This window comes from Chiloscyllium punctatum, chromosome 4 (assembly GCF_047496795.1).
Source record: "Chiloscyllium punctatum isolate Juve2018m chromosome 4, sChiPun1.3, whole genome shotgun sequence".
Classification (NCBI taxonomy): domain Eukaryota; kingdom Metazoa; phylum Chordata; class Chondrichthyes; order Orectolobiformes; family Hemiscylliidae; genus Chiloscyllium; species Chiloscyllium punctatum.
This window is the reverse complement of record NC_092742.1, coordinates 18,818,100-18,836,392: the sequence shown is the minus strand read 5'-3', so window position 1 is coordinate 18,836,392 and position 18,293 is coordinate 18,818,100. Positions and strand designations below refer to the sequence as shown.

Below are 18,293 nucleotides of genomic sequence, written 5' to 3'. Positions count from 1 at the left end.
ATCTCACCTAAACCTTAAAATTCTGCCCTGGGAAAAAGTCTCTGACTATCCTATCTATCTATGCCTCTCAACATCTTGTACACCTTTATCAAGTCCCCTCTTATCGTTCTTCGCTCCAACGAGAAAAGCCTTAGTTCCCTCAACCTTTCTTCATAAGACATGCCCTCCAGTCCAAGCAGCATCCTGGTAAATCTCCTCTGCACCCTCTCTCAAGCTTCCACATGCCTCCTATAATGAGGCAACCGAACACAGTATTCCAAATGTGATCTAACCAGGGCTTGATAGAGCTGCATCATAACCTCGCGGCTCTTAAACTCAAACTCAATCCCCCTGCAAATGAAAGCCAACATGCCATATACCTCCTTAATAACCCAATCAGCTTGGGTGGCAACTTTGAGGGATCTATGGATGTGGACACCAAGATCCCGCTGTTTCTCCACACTGCCAAGAATTTTGCCTTTAAACCCTGTAATCTGCATTCAGATTCAACCTTCCAAAATGAATCATTCTCACTTTTCCAGGTTGAACTGCATCTGTCACCTATCAGCCCAGCTCTGCATCCTGTCAATGACCTGTTGCAGTCTACAATAGTCCTCCACAGTATCCACAGCTCCAACCTTCCTGTCATGGGCAAACTTACTAACCCACCTCCCACTTCCTCATCTAAGTCATTTATAAAAATCACAAAGAGCAGAGGTCCCAGAACAGACCCATGAAGAACACCACTGGTCACCATGGTCTAGGCTGAATGCTTTCCATCTACTACCACCCTCTGTCTTCTATAGGCCAGCCAATTCTGTATTCAGACAGCCAAATTTCCTTGTATCCCATGCCTCCTTACTTTCTGAATAGGTCTACTATAGGGAACCTTAACAAATGCCTTGCTAAAATCCAAGTACACCACGTCCATTGCTCCACCTTAATATATGTGTATTGTCACATCCTCAAAGAATTCAATAAGGCTTGTGAGATATGACCCGCCTCTCACAAAGCCATGCTGACTATCTCTAGTCAAAGTATGCTTTTCCAAAAAATCATAAATCCTGTCTCAGAATCCTCTCCAATAACTTGCCCACCACCAACATAAGACTGACTGGTTGGCAATTCCAAGGGTTATCCCTATTCCCTTTCTAGAACAAGGGAATAACATTTGCCACCCTCCAATCATCTGGTACTACTCTAGTGGACAGTGAGGATGCAAAGATCATTGCCAAAGGCACGACAATCTCTTCCCTCACTTCCCATAGTAACCTTGGGTATATCTCATCTGGCCCAGGGACTTATCTATGCTCATGTTTTTCAAAATTTCCAGCACATGCTCCTTCTTAACATCAAGCTGTTCTAGCAAAGCAGCCTGTTTCACGCTGTCCTCACAAACGACAAGGTCTCTCTCATTAGTGAATACTAAAGCAAAGTATTCATTAAGGACCACTCCAACTCCTCCGACTCAAGGCACAAGTTCCCTCCACTATTTTTGATCGGCCCAACCCTCACTTTGGCCATCCTCTTGTTCCTCACATAAGCATAGAATGCCTTGGTGTTTTCCTTAATCCTACCCACCAAGGCTTTATTGTGCTTCCTTCTACATCTTCTAAGTCCATTCTTCACTTGCTTCCTGGCTACGTTGTAACCATCCAGGGCCCTGACTGATCCTTGCTTCCTCATCCTTAAGTAAGCTTCATTCTTCCTCTTGACTAGATGTACCACATCTCTTGTCATCCGAGGTTCCTTCACCCGACCATCCCCTCCTTGCCTCAGTGGGACAACCCATCCAGCACTCGTAGCAAGTGCTCCCTGAACAACCTCCACATTTCTGTTGTGTACTTCCCTGAGAATATCTGTTCCCAATTTATGCTCCACAGTTCCTACCTAATAGCACGGTAATTCCCTCTTCCCCCATTAAATACTTTCCCATACTGTCTGCTGCTGTCCCTCTCCATGCCTATAGTGAAGTTCAGGGAGTTATGATCACTATCACTGAAATGCTCTCCCAAGAGAGATTTGACATCTGACTTGATTCATTGCAAAGCACCAAATCCAATATGGTCTCTCCCCTAGTCAGCCTATCTACATATTGAGTCAGGAATCCTTCCTGGACACACCTGACAAAATTTGCTCCATCCAAACTATTTGCATCAAGAAAGTTCCAATCAGTATTAGGGAAGTTGAAAAGACCAATGACAACAACCCTGTTACTTATGCACCTTTCCAAAATCTGCCTCCCAATCTGCTCCTCTGTTTCTGTTGCTATTGGAGTGGTCTATAGAAAACTCCCAATAAAGTAACCACTCCTTTCCTGTTTCTGACTTCTATCCATACTGACTCTGTAAGCAAACTCTCCTCAATGACCTCCCTTTCTGCAGCTGTGGTACTATCCCTGATTAGCAATGCCACATCACCACCTCTTTTACCTTCCTCCCTACTCCTTTTGAAACATCTAAACCCAGAATATCCAACAACCATTCTTGCCCCTGTGATATCCAAGTCTCCGCAGTGGCCACAACATCATAGCTCCAAGTACTGATCCATGCTTTAAGTTCATCACCCTTGTTCCTGACACTTCCTGCATTAAAATGTATATACTTCAACCCATCACACTGTCTGCAGCTTTGCTATCAACTGTCTTTCCTTCCTCACAGATTCTCTGCACAGTGTTTCTGCCTGTTCACCAGCTACTGATCCATAGCTCCTGTTCCCATCCCCCCCCACCAAACTAGTTTAAACTCTTCCAAATAACTCAAGCAAACCTCCTGTACAGGATATTAGTGCCCCTCCAGCTCGGGTACAACCAATCCTTCTTGTACAGGTCCCACTTTCCCCAGAAGGTATCTCAGTGATCCACATCTCTGAAGCCTGTGGCACTGGTACCAATCCTGAGATTACTACTGTGCTTGTCCTGCCTTTTAGCTTCCAACCTAACTCCCCATATTCACTTTTCAGGTCCTCATCCCTTTTCCTAGCTATCTCATTGCTACCAATGTGTACCACAACTTCTGACTATCCTTGATCAGTCCCTGCCTTCCATGTATTGATTAATCCTGACCTTCAGAATTTTTCCAATAATTTCTCTACCACTGACATCAGCCTAACTGGACTGTAATTATCTGGTCTATCCCTGGTGCCCTTCTTGAGCAAAGGAACCATATCAACTATCCTCCTGTCATCAGGCACTTTGCCTGTGGCCAGCGAAGTATTTAATGCATCTGCCAGGACACCAGCTATCTCCTCCCTTGCCTCCCATGGATGGACCACACAGGTTAGAACATAAATACTGAATACCTCTTATTTCAGTGGGCCACAGCTGAATCACATGGTGAACCTGCATCCTGAGTCATTTGGGGGTGTTTAGTAATTCTGAGGATAGGGTGGCTCTGTGGCACTTTATTTTACTTGATTTCAAATTTATAAAAATGACACAAGTTTCATTTTTCCCAGTTTGAACATACGAGGTATGGTTGGCAAATTTGCAGATTACACCGAAATTGGAGGTATCGTGGACAGCGAAGAAGGTCACCTCAGAGTACAACGGGATCTTGATCAGATCGGCCAATGGGCTGAAGAGTGGTAGATGGAGTTTAATTTAGATAAATGTGAGGTGCTGCATTTTGAAAAGGCAAATTAGGGCAGGACTTGTACACTTAATGGGAAGGTCCTGGGGAGTGTTGCTGAAAATAGAGACCTTGGAGTGCACATTCATAGTTCCTTGAAAGTGGAGTCGTAGGTAGATAGGATAGTGAAGAAGGTGTTTGGTATGCTTAGTCAGTGCATTGAGTATGGGAGTTGGGAGGTCATGTTGTGGCTGTACAGGGCATTGGTTAGGCCACAACTGGAATACTGCATGCAATTCTGGTTTCACTGCTGTAGGAAGGATGTTTTGAAACTTGAAAGGGTTCAGAAAAGATTTACAAGAATGTTTGAACTATAGGGAGAGGCTGAATAGACAGAGGATGTCTTCCCTGGAGCAATGGAGGCTGAGGGGTGACTTTTATAGAGGTTTATAAAATAATGAGGGGCATAGATAGGGTAAAGAGACAAGGTCTTTTCCCGGGAATAGGGGAGTCCAAAACTAGAGGTACAGGTTTAAGATGAGATGGAAAAGATGTAAAAGGGATTTAAGAGGCAACTTTTTCAGGCAAAGGGTGATGTGTGTATGGAATGAGCAACCAAATGAAGTGGTGAAGGCTGGTACAATTACAACGTTTAAAACTCATCAGGATGGGTATTTGAATAAGAAGGGTTTAGAGGGATATGGGCCAAATGCTGGCAAATGGGACAATATTAATTTAGAATATCTGATCGGCATGGATGAGTTGGACCAAAGGGTCAGTTTCCATGCTATACATCTCTATGACTTTATTTTACAATATAATTCCTACCTTGGACTTTGCCTGAGATTGTTTTTTGTTGGCACAAGCTACTTTCGTGCAAATGTATCCTCGCAGTAAAACTGACTTGAAAACAAAGTTATTGTAGGTGTGCAGTAACTCCCACAAAGACGAGAATCTTTTCGGGCCACTGTCTATTCATGTTGACTTATAGATTAACATCAGGTGTAACAATTGGAGAATGAGACTGTCAGTACTCAGTGGAATGCTTTATGTACTTCATCTAATTAATTCCCACATAATTTAATTATTGGGATAGAATCCATGATCAGAAATTGTCAAAAGGGTGACTTTGAGATGATCCCTTGATATTCTCACTTCGTTCATAGATATCTATAATATATTCGGTCCATTATGTCCACACTGATTCATTATTGACCTCTCTACTAATGGAAAAAGTGCTTTGCTATCCATTCTACCTACGCTCCTCAAAATCTTATGCACCTCCATCCCTTGCGATCGTCACTACTCCAAGGAACACAACCCCACCCTCTCCAAAGCTTTCTCATAGCTCAGACCCTCCAGTCCAGGCAGTCTCCTGGTAAACATCCTCTGCATCCTCTCTAGTACAATCACATTCTTCCCATAATATGATCCGAACAACTTGTTGCAGTACTCTAGTTATGGCCTCACCGGCATTTTGTACAGTTCCAAGATAAACTCCCTGGTGTTGTATTCTGTGCCTCAGCTCATAAAGACACATGTTGCATGAGCCTTATTAATCACCTAATCAACTTGTCCTGCTATATTCAGGGAATTGTGGATATGTTCACGACCATCCTCTGACCTTCAGCATTTTCCAAGATTCTTCCATTCATAGTAACCCTTTGCCTTGTAGCCTTCCTCAAGTGCATTCTCTCTCATTTTTCCAGGATGAATTCTGTTTACCACTGCATTGTCCACCTGACTATTTTGTTAATATCCTCCTGCAGTTTACAGCTGTCCTCCTCACTGTTTACCACTGTACTGATCTTTGTGTCAGTGTGTTTGGAAAAAAATAGGTTTTCCTTTACTTTGATAGGACTTTTAAAGTTTCAGTGGACTGCTTGCATTTTTTTTAAACATTGTGGATTTTTAGTTTTCTCACTTCCATCCTTCCAAACATTGTCCATACTTGCTTCCAGATGTGGACAGCAGACGATTTACAAGTTCATGTTTACCACCGTCTTTGAAAGCTGAATGGAAATTTAGTGGAATCAACTACAAGTTTGGAGGAATAAAAGAAGGTAAGATAACATTACCCCACACTTGGACAACTGCAATTGTACAAAACTTATTCGATATGCGAGATGTTGCATTTTGGTGAGACAAACTAGGGCAGTTAATGATAGGGCCATGGAGAGTGTTGTTGAACAGAGAGACCCGCGGGTGCAGGTACATAATTCCTTGAAAGTGGGCATCACAGGCATAGTGAAGGTGGCATTTGAAGTGCTTCCCTTCATTGGTCAGAGCAGTGAGTACAGGAGTTTGGATATCACGTTGCCGCTGTACAAAACATTGGTAAGGCCATATTTGGAGTATTGTGTATAATTCTGGTTGCCCTGTGATAGGAAGGATGTTATTAAACTGGAAGGGGTGCGAAATGATTTACAAGGATGCTACCAAGACTGGAAGATTTGAGTAGAGGTTGGACAGACTGTGATTTTCTTCCCTGGAGCATAGAAAATTGTTGGGTGACCTTATAGAGATTTATAAAATCATGAGGGACATAGATAAGGTGAATAACCACTGACTTTCCCAAGGGCAGGGGAGCCCAAAACTAGACGGAATAGGATTAAGGAGAGAGGGAAAAGATTTAAAAAGGACTTGAGAGGCAACTTTTCCACACAAATGATGGTGCATACGTGGAACGAGCTGTCAGAGGAAGTGGTAGAAGTGCGTACAATTACAATAGTTAAAAGACACTAGGAGAGGTACATGGATAGGAAAGGTTTCAAGGAATATGACCCGAATGCAGACAAATATGACTAGTTGAATTGAGGCCACTTGGTCAGCATGGAGAAGTTTGCATGTTGTATGACTGGACAACTATTTTCCCATCAACTGGATCTTCATGATCCAGATTGATTTTTGAACAATAAAATAATTAAGTGTTATGGTGAGCAAGCGGGTAAGTGCAGCTGAATTCACGAAAAGATCAGTCATTGAATGGCAGAGCAGGCTCAGCAGGTCAGATGGTCTGCTCCTCCTATTTCTTATGTTTATGTTTCTCCATGCGTGTACAGTTACAACATTTAAAAGACATTTAGATAACTCCCCCTAAAAGGGGGAGGCGTGGCATTATTAGTTAAGGACAGTATTATGATGGCCGAAAGGACATTTGATGAGGATTGGTCTACTGAGGTAGTATGGGCTGAGGTTAGAAACAGGAAAGGAGAGATCACCCTGTTGGGAGTTTTCTATGGATTCTAAACAGTTGCAGAGATGTCAAGGAAAGGATTGCGAAGATGATTCTGGATGGGGTGAAAGTAACAGGGTAGTTGTTTTGGGGGCTTTAACTTGCCAAATATTGACTGGAAACGCGATAATTCAAGAGCCTTGGATCAGTTTTTGTCCAATGTGTGCAGGAGGGTTTCTTGACAGAGGATGTAGATACAGGATTAGTGGTGCTGGAAGAGCACAGCAGTTCAGGCAGCATCCAAGGAGCAGTGAAATCGACGTTTCGGGCAAAAGCCCTTCATCAGGAATAAAGGCAGAGAGCCTGAAGCGTGGAGAGATAAGCTAGAGGAGAGTGGGGGTGGGGAGAAAGTAGCATAGAGTACAATAGGTGAGTGGGGGAGGGGATGAAGGTGATAGGTCAGGGAGGAGAGGGTGGAGTGGATAGGTGGAAAAGGAGATAGGCAGGTAGGGACAAGTCCGGACAAGTCATGGGGACAGTGCTGACCTGGAAGTTTGGAACTAGGGTGAGGTGGGGGAAGGGGAAATGAGGAAACTGTTGAAGTCCACATTGATGCCCTGGGGTTGAAGTGTTCCGAGGCGGAAGATGAGGCGTTCTTCCTCCAGGCGTCTGGTGGTGAGGGAGCGGTGGTGAAGGAGGCCCAGGACCTCCATGTCCTCAGCAGAGTGGGAGGGGGAGTTGAAATGTTGGGCCACAGGGCGGTGTGGTTGATTGGTGCGGGTGTCCCGGAGATGTTCCCTGAAGCGCTCTGCTTTAGTATTAGGCCAACAAGCAGCGAGACTACATTGGATTTGGTACTGGGTAATGAACTGGACCAGGTGTTAGATTTGGAGGTAGGTGAGCACTTTGGTGATAGTGACTACAATGCAGTTATGTTTACTTTAGCAATGGAAAGGGATACGTATATACCACAGGGCAAGAGTTATAGCTGGGAGAAAGGCAATTATGATATAGGCTATGGGCACAATTGAAATGTGGAGCTTATTCAAGGAACAGCTACTGCATGTTCTTGATATGTATATACCCGTCAGGCAGGGAGGAAGTGGTCGAGCAAGGGAACCGTGGTTTACGAAAGAGGTTGAATCTCTTGTCAAGAGGAAGAAGGAGGCTTATGTAAAGATGAGACATGAAGGCTCAGTTAGGACGCTTGAGTGTTACAAGTTCGCCAGGAAAGACCTAAAGTGAGCTAAGAAGAGTGAGGAGGGGACATGGAAAGTCTTTGACAGGTAGGATCAAGGAAAACCCTAAAGCTTTCTATAGGTTTGTCAGGAATAGGTAGGAAAAGAGATGGAGATGTAAGGCAGAAGCTTAAGGAGCTAGGGTGGAAGCTTAGAGCTAGAACAAACAGAGTTGTGATCTCTGGTTTGTTACCTGTGCCTTGTGCTAGCGAGGCAAGGAATGGGGGGAGAGAGAGCAGTTGAACCCATGGTTACAGGGATGGTGCAGAAGGGAGAGATTCAGATACCTGTATATACCAATATCTGGGGGGGAAGGGGAGGCAGCAAGGGGTGGTTGTTGCTAATGTTATTCAGGAGGATTTAAACTAATTCAGCAAGGGGATGGGAACCTGAACTGTAGCTGCAGCATACAGGAGGTTGAGAGTAGTGAGGTCATGAATAAGATTTCAAGGTCGCAGGTGTGTACCAGCAAGCAGGAAGGTGGTTTGAAGTGTGTCTACGTCAGTGCAAGGAGTATCCAGAAAAAGGTGGGTGAACCTGCAACATGGGTTTGCACCTGGGACTTCAATGTTATGGCCATTTCAACTACATAAACAGAGCAGGGACAGGAATGGTTGTTGCAGGTTCTGGGGTTTAGATGTTTCAGTAAGATCAGGGAAGGTGGTAAAAGATGAGGCATTGCTAGTCAAGGACAGTATTAGTGGCAGAAAGGACGTTTGATGAGGACTTATCTACTGAGGTAGTAGAAACAGGAAAGGAGAGGTCACCATGTTGGGAGTTTTCTATAGGCCTCCAAAATGTTCCAGAGATGTAGAGAAAAGGATAGCAAAGATGATTCTGGATAGGAGCAAAAGTAACAGGGTAGTTGTTATAGGGGACTTTCACTTTCCAAATATTGACTGGAAATGTTATAGCTCAAGTACCTTAGATGGGTCAGTTTTTGTCCAAAGTGTGCAGGAGGGTTTCCTGATGCAGTATGTAGATAGGCCAACAAGAGGCTATATTGGATTTGGTACTGGGTAATGGACCAAGCCAGGTGTTAGATTTAGAGGTGGGTGAGCACTTTGATGATAGTGACCACAATTCAGTTACATTTACTTTAGCAATGAAAAGTGATAGGTACATATCACATGGCAAGAGTTATATCTGTGGGAAAGGCAATTAAGATGCGATTAGGCAAGATTTAGGATGCATAGGATGGGGAAGGAAACTGCAGAGGGCAAGCACAATTGAAATGTGGAGCTTGTTCAAGGAACAGCTACTGCATGTCCTTGATAAGTATGTACATGTCAGGCAAGGAGGAAGTGGTCAAGCGAGGGTTTACTAAAGAAGTTGAATCTCTTGTCAAGAGGAAGGAGGCTTCTATAAAGTTGAGTCTTGAAGGCTCAGTTAGGGTGCTTGAGAATCACAAGTTAGCCAGGAAGGAGCTAAGAGAGAGATAAGAGCCAGGAGGGGACATGAGAAGTCTTTGGCAGATAGGATCAAGGAAAACACGAAAGCTTTCTATAGGTATGTCAGAAAGGAAAGAATGACTACAGTAAGATTAGGGCCTGTCAAGGACAGTAGTGGGAAGTTGTGTGTGGAGTCCAAAGAGATAGGGGAAGTGCTAAATGAATATTTTTCATCAGTGTTCACACAAGAAAAAGCAATGTTGTCAAGGAGAATACTGAGATACAGGCTATTAGACTGGATGGGATTGAGGTTCACAAGGAGAAGGTGTTAGCAATTCTGGAAAGTGTAAAAACAGGTAAGTCCCCTGGGCCGAATAGGATTCTCAGGGAAGCGAGGGAGGAGATTGCAAAGCTTTTGATTTTTATCTTTATATCCTCATTTTCTATAGGAATAATGATAAAACTGGAGGATAGCAAATTTGTTCCCTTGTTCAAGGAGAGTAGAGACAACCCAGGTAATTATAGACCAGTGAGCCTTGCTTCAGTTGTAGGTAAAGTATTGGAAAGGATAATAAGAAAGAGGATTTATAATCATCTGGAAAGGAATAATTTGATTAGGGATAATCAATACGGTTTTGTGAAGGATAGGTCATGCCTGACAAACCTTCTTATTGCGTCTTTTGAGAAGATGGATGAGGGTAAAGCGATTAATGTGGTATTTATAGGTTTCAGCAAAGCATTTGATAAGGATCCCCATGGTAGGCTATTGCATAAAATACGGAGGTATGGGATTGAGGGAGATTTAGCGATTTGGATCAGAAATTGGCTAGCTGAAAGAAGGCAGAGAGAGGTGGTTGATGGGAAATGTTCATCCTGGAGTTCAGTTACAGTTTTAGGGCCACTGCTGTTTGTCATTTTTATAAATGACTTTGATGAGGGCATCAAAGGATGGTTTAGTAAATTTATGAATTACACTTAAGTAAGTGCAGTTGTGGACAATGCCGAAGGATGTTGCAGGCTACAGAGGGATGTAGATAAGCTGCAGGGCTGGGCTAAGAAGTGGAAATTAGTATTTAATGCAGAAAAGTGCGAAGTGATTCACTTTGGAAGGAGTAACAGGAATATAGAGTACTGGGCTAATGGTGAGATTCTTGGTACTGTGAATGAGCAGAGAGATTTCAGTGTCCATGTGCATAGATCCATCAAAGTTGTCACCCAGGTTGATAGGGTTGTTTAGAAGGCATACAGTGTGTTAGCTTTTATTGGTAGAGGGATTGAGTTTCAGAGCCATGACGTCATGTTGCAGCTTTACAAAGCTCTGGTGTGGCCACACTTGGAGTATTATATATGGTTCTGGTCACCACATTATAGGAAGGACGTGGAAGCATCGGAAAGGATACCAGGATGAGATTTACCAGGATGTTACTTGGTATGGAGGGAACGTCTTAGGAGGGAAGACTGAAGGACTTGAGGCTGATTTTGTTAGAGAGAATGTTGAGAGGTGACTTCATAGAGGCATACAAGATGATCAGAGGATTAGATAGGGTGAAGAGTGACAGCCTTTTTCCTCAGAGGTGATGGCAAGCACGAGGGGACATAGCTTTAAATTGAGGGGTGACAGATATAGGACAGATGTCAGAGGGAGGTTCTTTACTCAGAGTGTAGTAAGGGCAGGGAATGTCCTGCCTGTAACAGTAGGAGACTGCCAACTTTAAGGGCATTGAAATGGTCATTAGATAAATATGGATGATAATGGAATAGTGTAGATTAGATGGGCTTCATATTAGTTCCACAGGTCGGCGCAACATCAAGGGTCAAAGGGCCTGTACTGCACTGTAATGTTCTATGCTCTATACATGAATGAGAAATGTTTAGAGGGCCAAGCGCAGTAGGATTGTTCTAGTTTAGTTTGGGATTATAGTTGCCATGTATTGGCTGGACCAAAGGGTCCATTTCCATGCTGTATGACTCTACGAATGAATGAATATCTCTCTCTCTCCCATGGACATGGCGTTCATGGCCTAGGTAGAAAGACTTATGTAAAGGTACTTGTCTTAGCAATTGTTTCATGGACAGCACCTTGCTCTGATGTGTAAAATTGTGGATTCGGCTCCTACTCCAGAAAACAAAAGTTTAGGTTGATACTGTAGTAGAGTAGAAGTATAATTTTTGTATGGGACTTTGTGTAGAGGATGTGTTGGTTTTCTCAGGTAATCATGAAAGAAATCATGCCACATTCAATGACTGATGATGGAGATAACCCAGTGTCCTGGCCAATATTTTATTTCCCGATTAGCATCACTAAAACAGATGATGTGATTGTTATCACATTACTGCTTGTGGGAGCTTAGAGTGTTTCCTCCATTCGATGAGATCAGGGCTAAACCGATAATCCTCAATTCCATTTTCCTTTCTTTTCCCCTTCATTCTGTTAAAGACCTGTCTTTCCTCAGCCTTGAAAAATGTGACGACCCAGCCTCTACAGTAAAGAATTCCACAGATTTATGACCCTCGTGGAGAAGAAATCCTCCTCGTTTCTCTCGCAATTGAATGACCTCTTCCTCTGAGATTATGCCTTCTTGCTGTAGACTTCCTCCACAAAGGGAAACCTCTCTGCATTTTCCCTGTCAAGCCCCTTAAGAATCTTTGTTTTTTGTTTCAATAAGTTCACCACTCATCCCACTGAGTATTCAACCTCTCCTCATAATATAATCCCTCCATACCCAGAACCAGTTGAGTGAATCTCCACTGGACTCACCAGTATCCTGTATCCATGGTAACATAGTACCCCACTATTTTTAAGTGGTCTAATGTGTAGTACCTTACCAAGGGGAAGTAGCTATACCATAGGTCAGAGAATAAATCAGGAGATAGTGAAGTTATGTAAATAAGGCATTTCATTAATCACAACTGACTTTAATTTTTTTTTTATTCACTCGTGGGATGCAAGTGTTACTGGCTTGGCTAGCATCCATTGCCCATCCCTAGTTACCCTTGGGAAGGTGGGGGTGAGCTGCCCTTTTCAGCTACTGCAGTCCACCTGCGATAGGTTGACAAACAATGCCCTTAGGGAGGGAACTCCAGGATTTTGACCTAGTGACAGTGGAGGAATGGTGATAATTTCCAAGTCAGGATGGTGAATGGCTTAGAAGGTAACTTGGAGTTAATTTATCTGCTGGATGAGAAAGTCAAATCAGCGACATATAAATGCAAGTATTGTTATTTATTTGTAATCATAGTTCCTTCTGGATTCCAATCCTGCTACACTGAAATTATCAAGCTGATACAAAAGAAACTTGATCAGCAAGATGAAATCAAAAGGAGGACATTCTATGCATTTTCATATTACTACGATCGAGCTGTAGATGCAGGAATTATTGGTATGTGAATAGCTAAATTATGTTTTTGATCTCATTTTTCTACACATATCAAAATAAGTTTTCAAAAGCTTTATTTCTAATTTGTTTTAGATGTTGAGGAGGGTGGCGTTATACGTGTGAAGGATTTTGAAACAAAAGCAATTGAAGGTATTTTTTTAACATAGTCTTTTTAAATAGAAATATTCTGTACTTAGAAGTAATTCTGAAAAAGGTTTGTACCCTAACCCTAACTAAATAGAACTGGTAAGAAGAAGAAACTAACCTCTCACCAGCAAGGAAAACAGAATTTTCTATATTCTTTTGAGTGGAAAGACATGGTTCTATTCCAAGTCTGACTAAAACTAATTTCCAAAGCAAGATTTTAAGGACTAGAGAGGAAAATTTGTACAAAGTAGTAATTTTCAGGGTGAACTCTACTTTAGTGAGGGCCTATTGCCTTCCTAAGTTAAGAAAAGTGTTATCAAAGTGAACAAACTGATAATATTGTGGAAATGCCTTCTTTGCACACACTGCAGTAGGTCAAGACTACAGTACAATACTGCCTTCTTGTGGAAAACCAGGCAATGAGGCATAACTGCCAATCTTGGCAATAATAATCATATCACAAATGCTGAAACCTATCAAGGTATTGTTCAAGAAACTGAAATCTATTCAAATGATTATACAATAGAAAAGCACAGAGTATCCATAATTATAAGGAGGGCATGGAAGGACTGGAGAAGTGTTCAAAAGATGATTTACACAGATGAAGTCAAAAGTCACACTGCATCAAATTGTAGTCCAACACAAGTTTTTGGAGCACTGCTCCTTCCTCAGGTGAAGTGGAGAAATGCACACAGATGAACAAGGTCTTTGTACATATCAGAATAGACTGAACTAACTGAGTTTAATTTTGTCTGAAAAAGAAAAGGCTAAGAGGTGCCAAATAGAAATCTTTAAAATTTTGGTAAGGTTTAATAGGGTAGACTTGGTAAGATGTTCCACTTGTTACAGAGTCTAGAACCAGAAAAAGGTAGAAACAAAAAAAAAAGAAAATGCTGGAGAAACTCAGCAGGTCTGGCAGCATAAATAGAGGGAGAAATAGTTAACGTTTCTAGTGCAGTAGGACTTTTCTTTGGAACTCAGAAATAAGATCTACATTAGCAAACTCAGCAGAATCTTCCTGGCTCCTCTTATCGCATTGAGTTGGTAATGAATTACATTAATGTATTGTTATAGAAAGCTAGATGAGTACATGAGAGAGAAAGGGTTAGATAAAACAGAGTATGAGGAAGCTTATATGGAGCATGGACCCGTTGGATAAAATGTTATTTCTATGTATAATTTTCCATGAATCTAGTGCCCTTTTTAAAGGAGTAAAAACATTATATAAAGAGAAAGGACAGGAAAGTAATTGCTAGTTGTCATGTGGTTATAATACAATCTCCTAATAGATCAGAATGAAACCAAATCACTCCTGTTTTCCTGCTGCCTAATTATGAACTTTGAATTCTTCAGTGTGTAAAGACTTCAATAAAGCAACCAAAGGTAGTCCCTTTCTCTGCATGGATCTAACATACATCACTGCCTTACTCAAGGAAGGGTTTGGATTCTATGATAACACAGAACTACAGGTAAACATGATGCTTATTCAGCTTCACTTTCTAATGTGCTATAGACAGACTGTAAGAAATGTTTCCTTTTATTATCAAGTTTATAAAGTTAGTCTAGGCTATTAAAAATACAGAGGATTAACAAAGTTATCTTGTAGATTAGTCAGGTAACCCCAAAGAATAAACTAAAATCTCTGTCAATCAAAGTTATCTTCTGTTTATTCCAAGTCACCGCTAATTCAGTACAACTTATAACAGTGTAAAACTTTTTAAAGACCATTAGATCTAGGAACAGAAGTAAGCAATTTGGCCCATCAAGCCTGCTTTGCCATTTGATCATGGCTGCTGTTTCTCAACCCCATTCTCTTGCCTTTTCTATGTAACCTTTGATATCCTTATTAATCAAGAACATTAAGGGACTTGACACCAATTACAAACTAAAATTATTTTTTTCTTAGAATGCCTCAAATGGTTTTACAAAGTTAAAACTCACCACAACACCAGGTTATAGTCCAACAGGTTTAATTGGAAGCACACTAGCTTTCGGAGTGGCGTTCCGAAATCTAGTGTGCTCCCAATTAAACCTGTTGGATTATAACCTGGTGTTGTGATTTTTAACTTTGTTCACCCCAGTCCAACACCAGCTCCTCCAAATCATTGGTTTTAAAACTTAAAAGTAGAAATTTATGGTTTCCATCTGAAAACTTGCTTCAGAACTTGGAGGACATTAAAAGCAGAATTTTAAGTTTTAAAACCATCTTGGCATTGCATCCAATGAAATAAATAATTTTAGTTTGTAATTGATCTTAAGTGCTATTGACACTTTGTTCTGTGGTTGTAGTTTCAGTAGTGCACATTGCTGTGTGGTATAGCTGGGAATACAGACAGAGATTAGGCATGTTAAATGTTTGCAAGGTATCTATTAGGATCAGACAAGGGGGTGGTGATGTTGGATTAGGAAGGGGCGAGGCTGAGGTTTCTGCTGACATTCGATGGTCAAGTAGGAAGTCCAACTGTTGAAAGACTTCCGTCCTAGAAGTAAAATCTTATGTTTGTTGTTGTGACTTCCCTCTCAATTCTGTCCCAGTCTTTTCTGGGCTTGCTGAAGATTGATGTTTACTGTATTATAGTATTTATCATTCTTGCATTTATTATTTTCACAGCTGGCCAAGAAAGTTAATAATATTGAAACTAGCTGGGCACTAGGAGCAGCATTTCACCTCATCCAGTCATTGAGGAGCACTGCGTGAATTGTAAAGCAAATCTAATGAGACACTTTAAAACAGTAGCAATCATGTGGCTCAATGCCTCCATAAATAAAGTCTGAGCACTGATTTCTATCTGCATATAGAGAAAATAACTTCAACTCCAAACTGGTCTCCATTCACTGAAAACAAGTCAGAGATGTGCTCCCTTCTAGGGAGTCTCTCATTGTTTCATGAGGTGGTTAGTTAATTAGGGGTGGGGAGGAAGCTATGCTATATTGCTATATTTTTGACTCCTGTTGGATAAATTAAGCAGAAAAATAAAATCAACATCAAGACTTTCAAAAATATACTTTCGATGGAATTGCCATAAGAATGTGGGAATGCTCAATACCAAAACATCACATCGGGCAGTAGTCGTGAAATGATCTTTCTACTGGACTTGCAGAGAAACTCTGACATACTTAAATACTTTTCAGTATTAACAGTTTAATTTGGTTAGTGCTTGCTCCCACTGTAACAAAAGTCTACAAGAAAATGTTGATGTAAATCTGCTCAAAACCTTCAATGACAGCAGATATTTTTAAACATGTCCTGATTACTGTTAGTGATAACGTGCCTAGATTTTTAAAAATTACTCAAATTAAATCTCACTCCAAATTTAGTTCCAGATGTAGGTTTATCTTAGAAGAAGCTTGATTTCAAAGCTTGTTTTTTAATCATTTACAATGGTAGGAGCACTAGAACATTAAATCTTCTTATTAGAACCAGCGTTGGTTATATAAGCAAATAAAGAGTAGTGGGGGAGCCAGGGATTGGCATTTTAACCTCAAGAATATGGGAAGTTGTTATCCTCAACCGATCTTGAATGCCTCCTAGTGACTTTTAACTTGAACGTGTTTTGCCAGGAGACCAGAATCTGATATTAAATTATTTGGAGATGGTAGGGAGTGGAAATATAAAGTAATTAAGCAGTAATTGGGAGATACTCAAATACCACAAAGTGTTAATTTTTAATTGTGACTGTAATAGATATGTCACCTTGGAAGTCAATTTAGCTCTTGGATAAGTTTGAATTTCAATGGGTTCAAATCACTGTGGTACATCCAAAGTTCTGCCTTAACCAGACTTTGATCTCTGTTACATAATTTCCTTACAAGTTGCAAATCTATGACAAGCTGGAGCAGTGTGATGTTGTCAATAAAGCCACTCAGGTTTCATATTACAATAATGTTTTGTACTGCTATTTTAACTAACATATCAGACTAATCAGGTATTAAAATTATGTAACATAAAAGAAACATTTAAATTCAACTAGTTTATGTCAAGTAATCGAAAGTGTACCTGAAAGTTGTCAAATTTGACTGGCGTTTTTGGTAAATGCTGTGCCAAGAGCTAGCTTCACACTAGCCAGCTGTATAGATCAGAAGACCTATAAATATTGGGTATGGCTCATCAGATTCTCTTGCCCAGTCACTGTCTCAGCAATTTAAACATCTCTGATCAAAGAGGTTTCATTTTCAGTCTAGCTTTTAATCAACAAACGCTCACTGAAAGTAAGAGAGCTTTGTTAGCAGTCATGTAAGATTCTCTCTCTCTCTCTCTCTCTGCCATGTGCCAAATCCTTGTGGTTATATTGTGTCTCCTGGAACAAATTCTTTGCTGCTTTTATCCAAAAATGTATATTGCACAAGTGTATTTAACTGCATGATGGCTGTAAAAATGATTTCATATAAAATATTCACTTGCAGTGATTTCATTGACGAATTCAGGACATCTACACAGAATATTCTCAATGCCCTGATCTTATGGTGTAAACTTATCAGATGAGTTTAAACTTTTATCATGAATTAAACTTAATTTAAAATATGATTATTGAATAGTATGCGTGCTTCTTGCTATTTTTTGTTCCTTTCTACTACATCAGCCACACTTAGAAGTAGCTCCACAATCCCTGAAGGACAGACAACTTCAACTTATCTACAGCAGTTGAAGCGCTTGTGATGCAGTGGTGTCAGTACATCTGGGTCAGAAAACTTGGGCTGAAGTCCCATCTGCTTCAGCAGTGTATCATAACATGATCAAACAGGTTAGTTTTAAAATAAAATACCTGTACAAGCTATTCATTTGGTTTACCCTTTAAATACATCTAGATTTAATAAAATATACTTAGTTTCTGCATCTGATTATTCACTTTTGCAAACCAAAGACAAAGCTGGCACATTCTTGTTTTCCTGACAATACTTTCGTCTTGAAATGGATGGAAATTTTATTTTGAACAAAATCTTATTCAATGAAACTGGTAAGGATGCTAAAGATATGCTGTATGTTTTGCAACATGGTGTTGCCCCAACCGGCAGACATTGCTGCATAGTCTACCAGAAGCAAAGATGATCACCATTAATCTTTAATCCTGACTGAATAGAGCTCTATATGGTGGGAACACTTTATCATGCATTGAAGCACACAGGATCACATATAGCACAATCATATCCTTTATAATAGATTCTAGCATTTTCCCTATTACTAACGTCAGGCTACAGGTCTATTCGTAGTCTATGTTCCCCTTTTTTCTCTCTCCATCCTTTCAAATACCATGTCACTACATTTCCGAATTAATAACATTTTAAGAAATGAAAGGGCAAAGATCATTAGGTTCTAGGGATTTGTCAAATTTAAGCTCATTAATTTTTCACATTATCTGTATTTTTAAAAAGTACTAATTAGCTGTTATAGGGATTGAATCCACCCCATTTCCATCACT

The 18,293-nt window shown here is 40.8% G+C and overlaps 1 protein-coding gene across 3 annotated transcripts in view; it reads left to right on the top strand.

The window, feature by feature from the left end:
* Positions 1-17,401, top strand: part of entpd5a (ectonucleoside triphosphate diphosphohydrolase 5a) — a 66,617-nt gene extending 49,216 nt beyond the window's left edge. For all 3 annotated transcript variants that reach the window (XM_072568193.1, XM_072568194.1, XM_072568195.1), the window contains 5 exons: positions 5,510-5,611; positions 12,592-12,732; positions 12,823-12,879; positions 14,230-14,345; positions 15,488-17,401. In XM_072568193.1, coding sequence (XP_072424294.1) covers positions 5,510-5,611; positions 12,592-12,732; positions 12,823-12,879; positions 14,230-14,345; positions 15,488-15,574 — 503 coding nt within the window. In that variant the 3' untranslated portion in view covers positions 15,575-17,401. The remainder of the gene's footprint in view (positions 1-5,509; positions 5,612-12,591; positions 12,733-12,822; positions 12,880-14,229; positions 14,346-15,487) is intronic.
* The last annotated feature ends 892 nt before the right edge of the window (positions 17,402-18,293 follow it).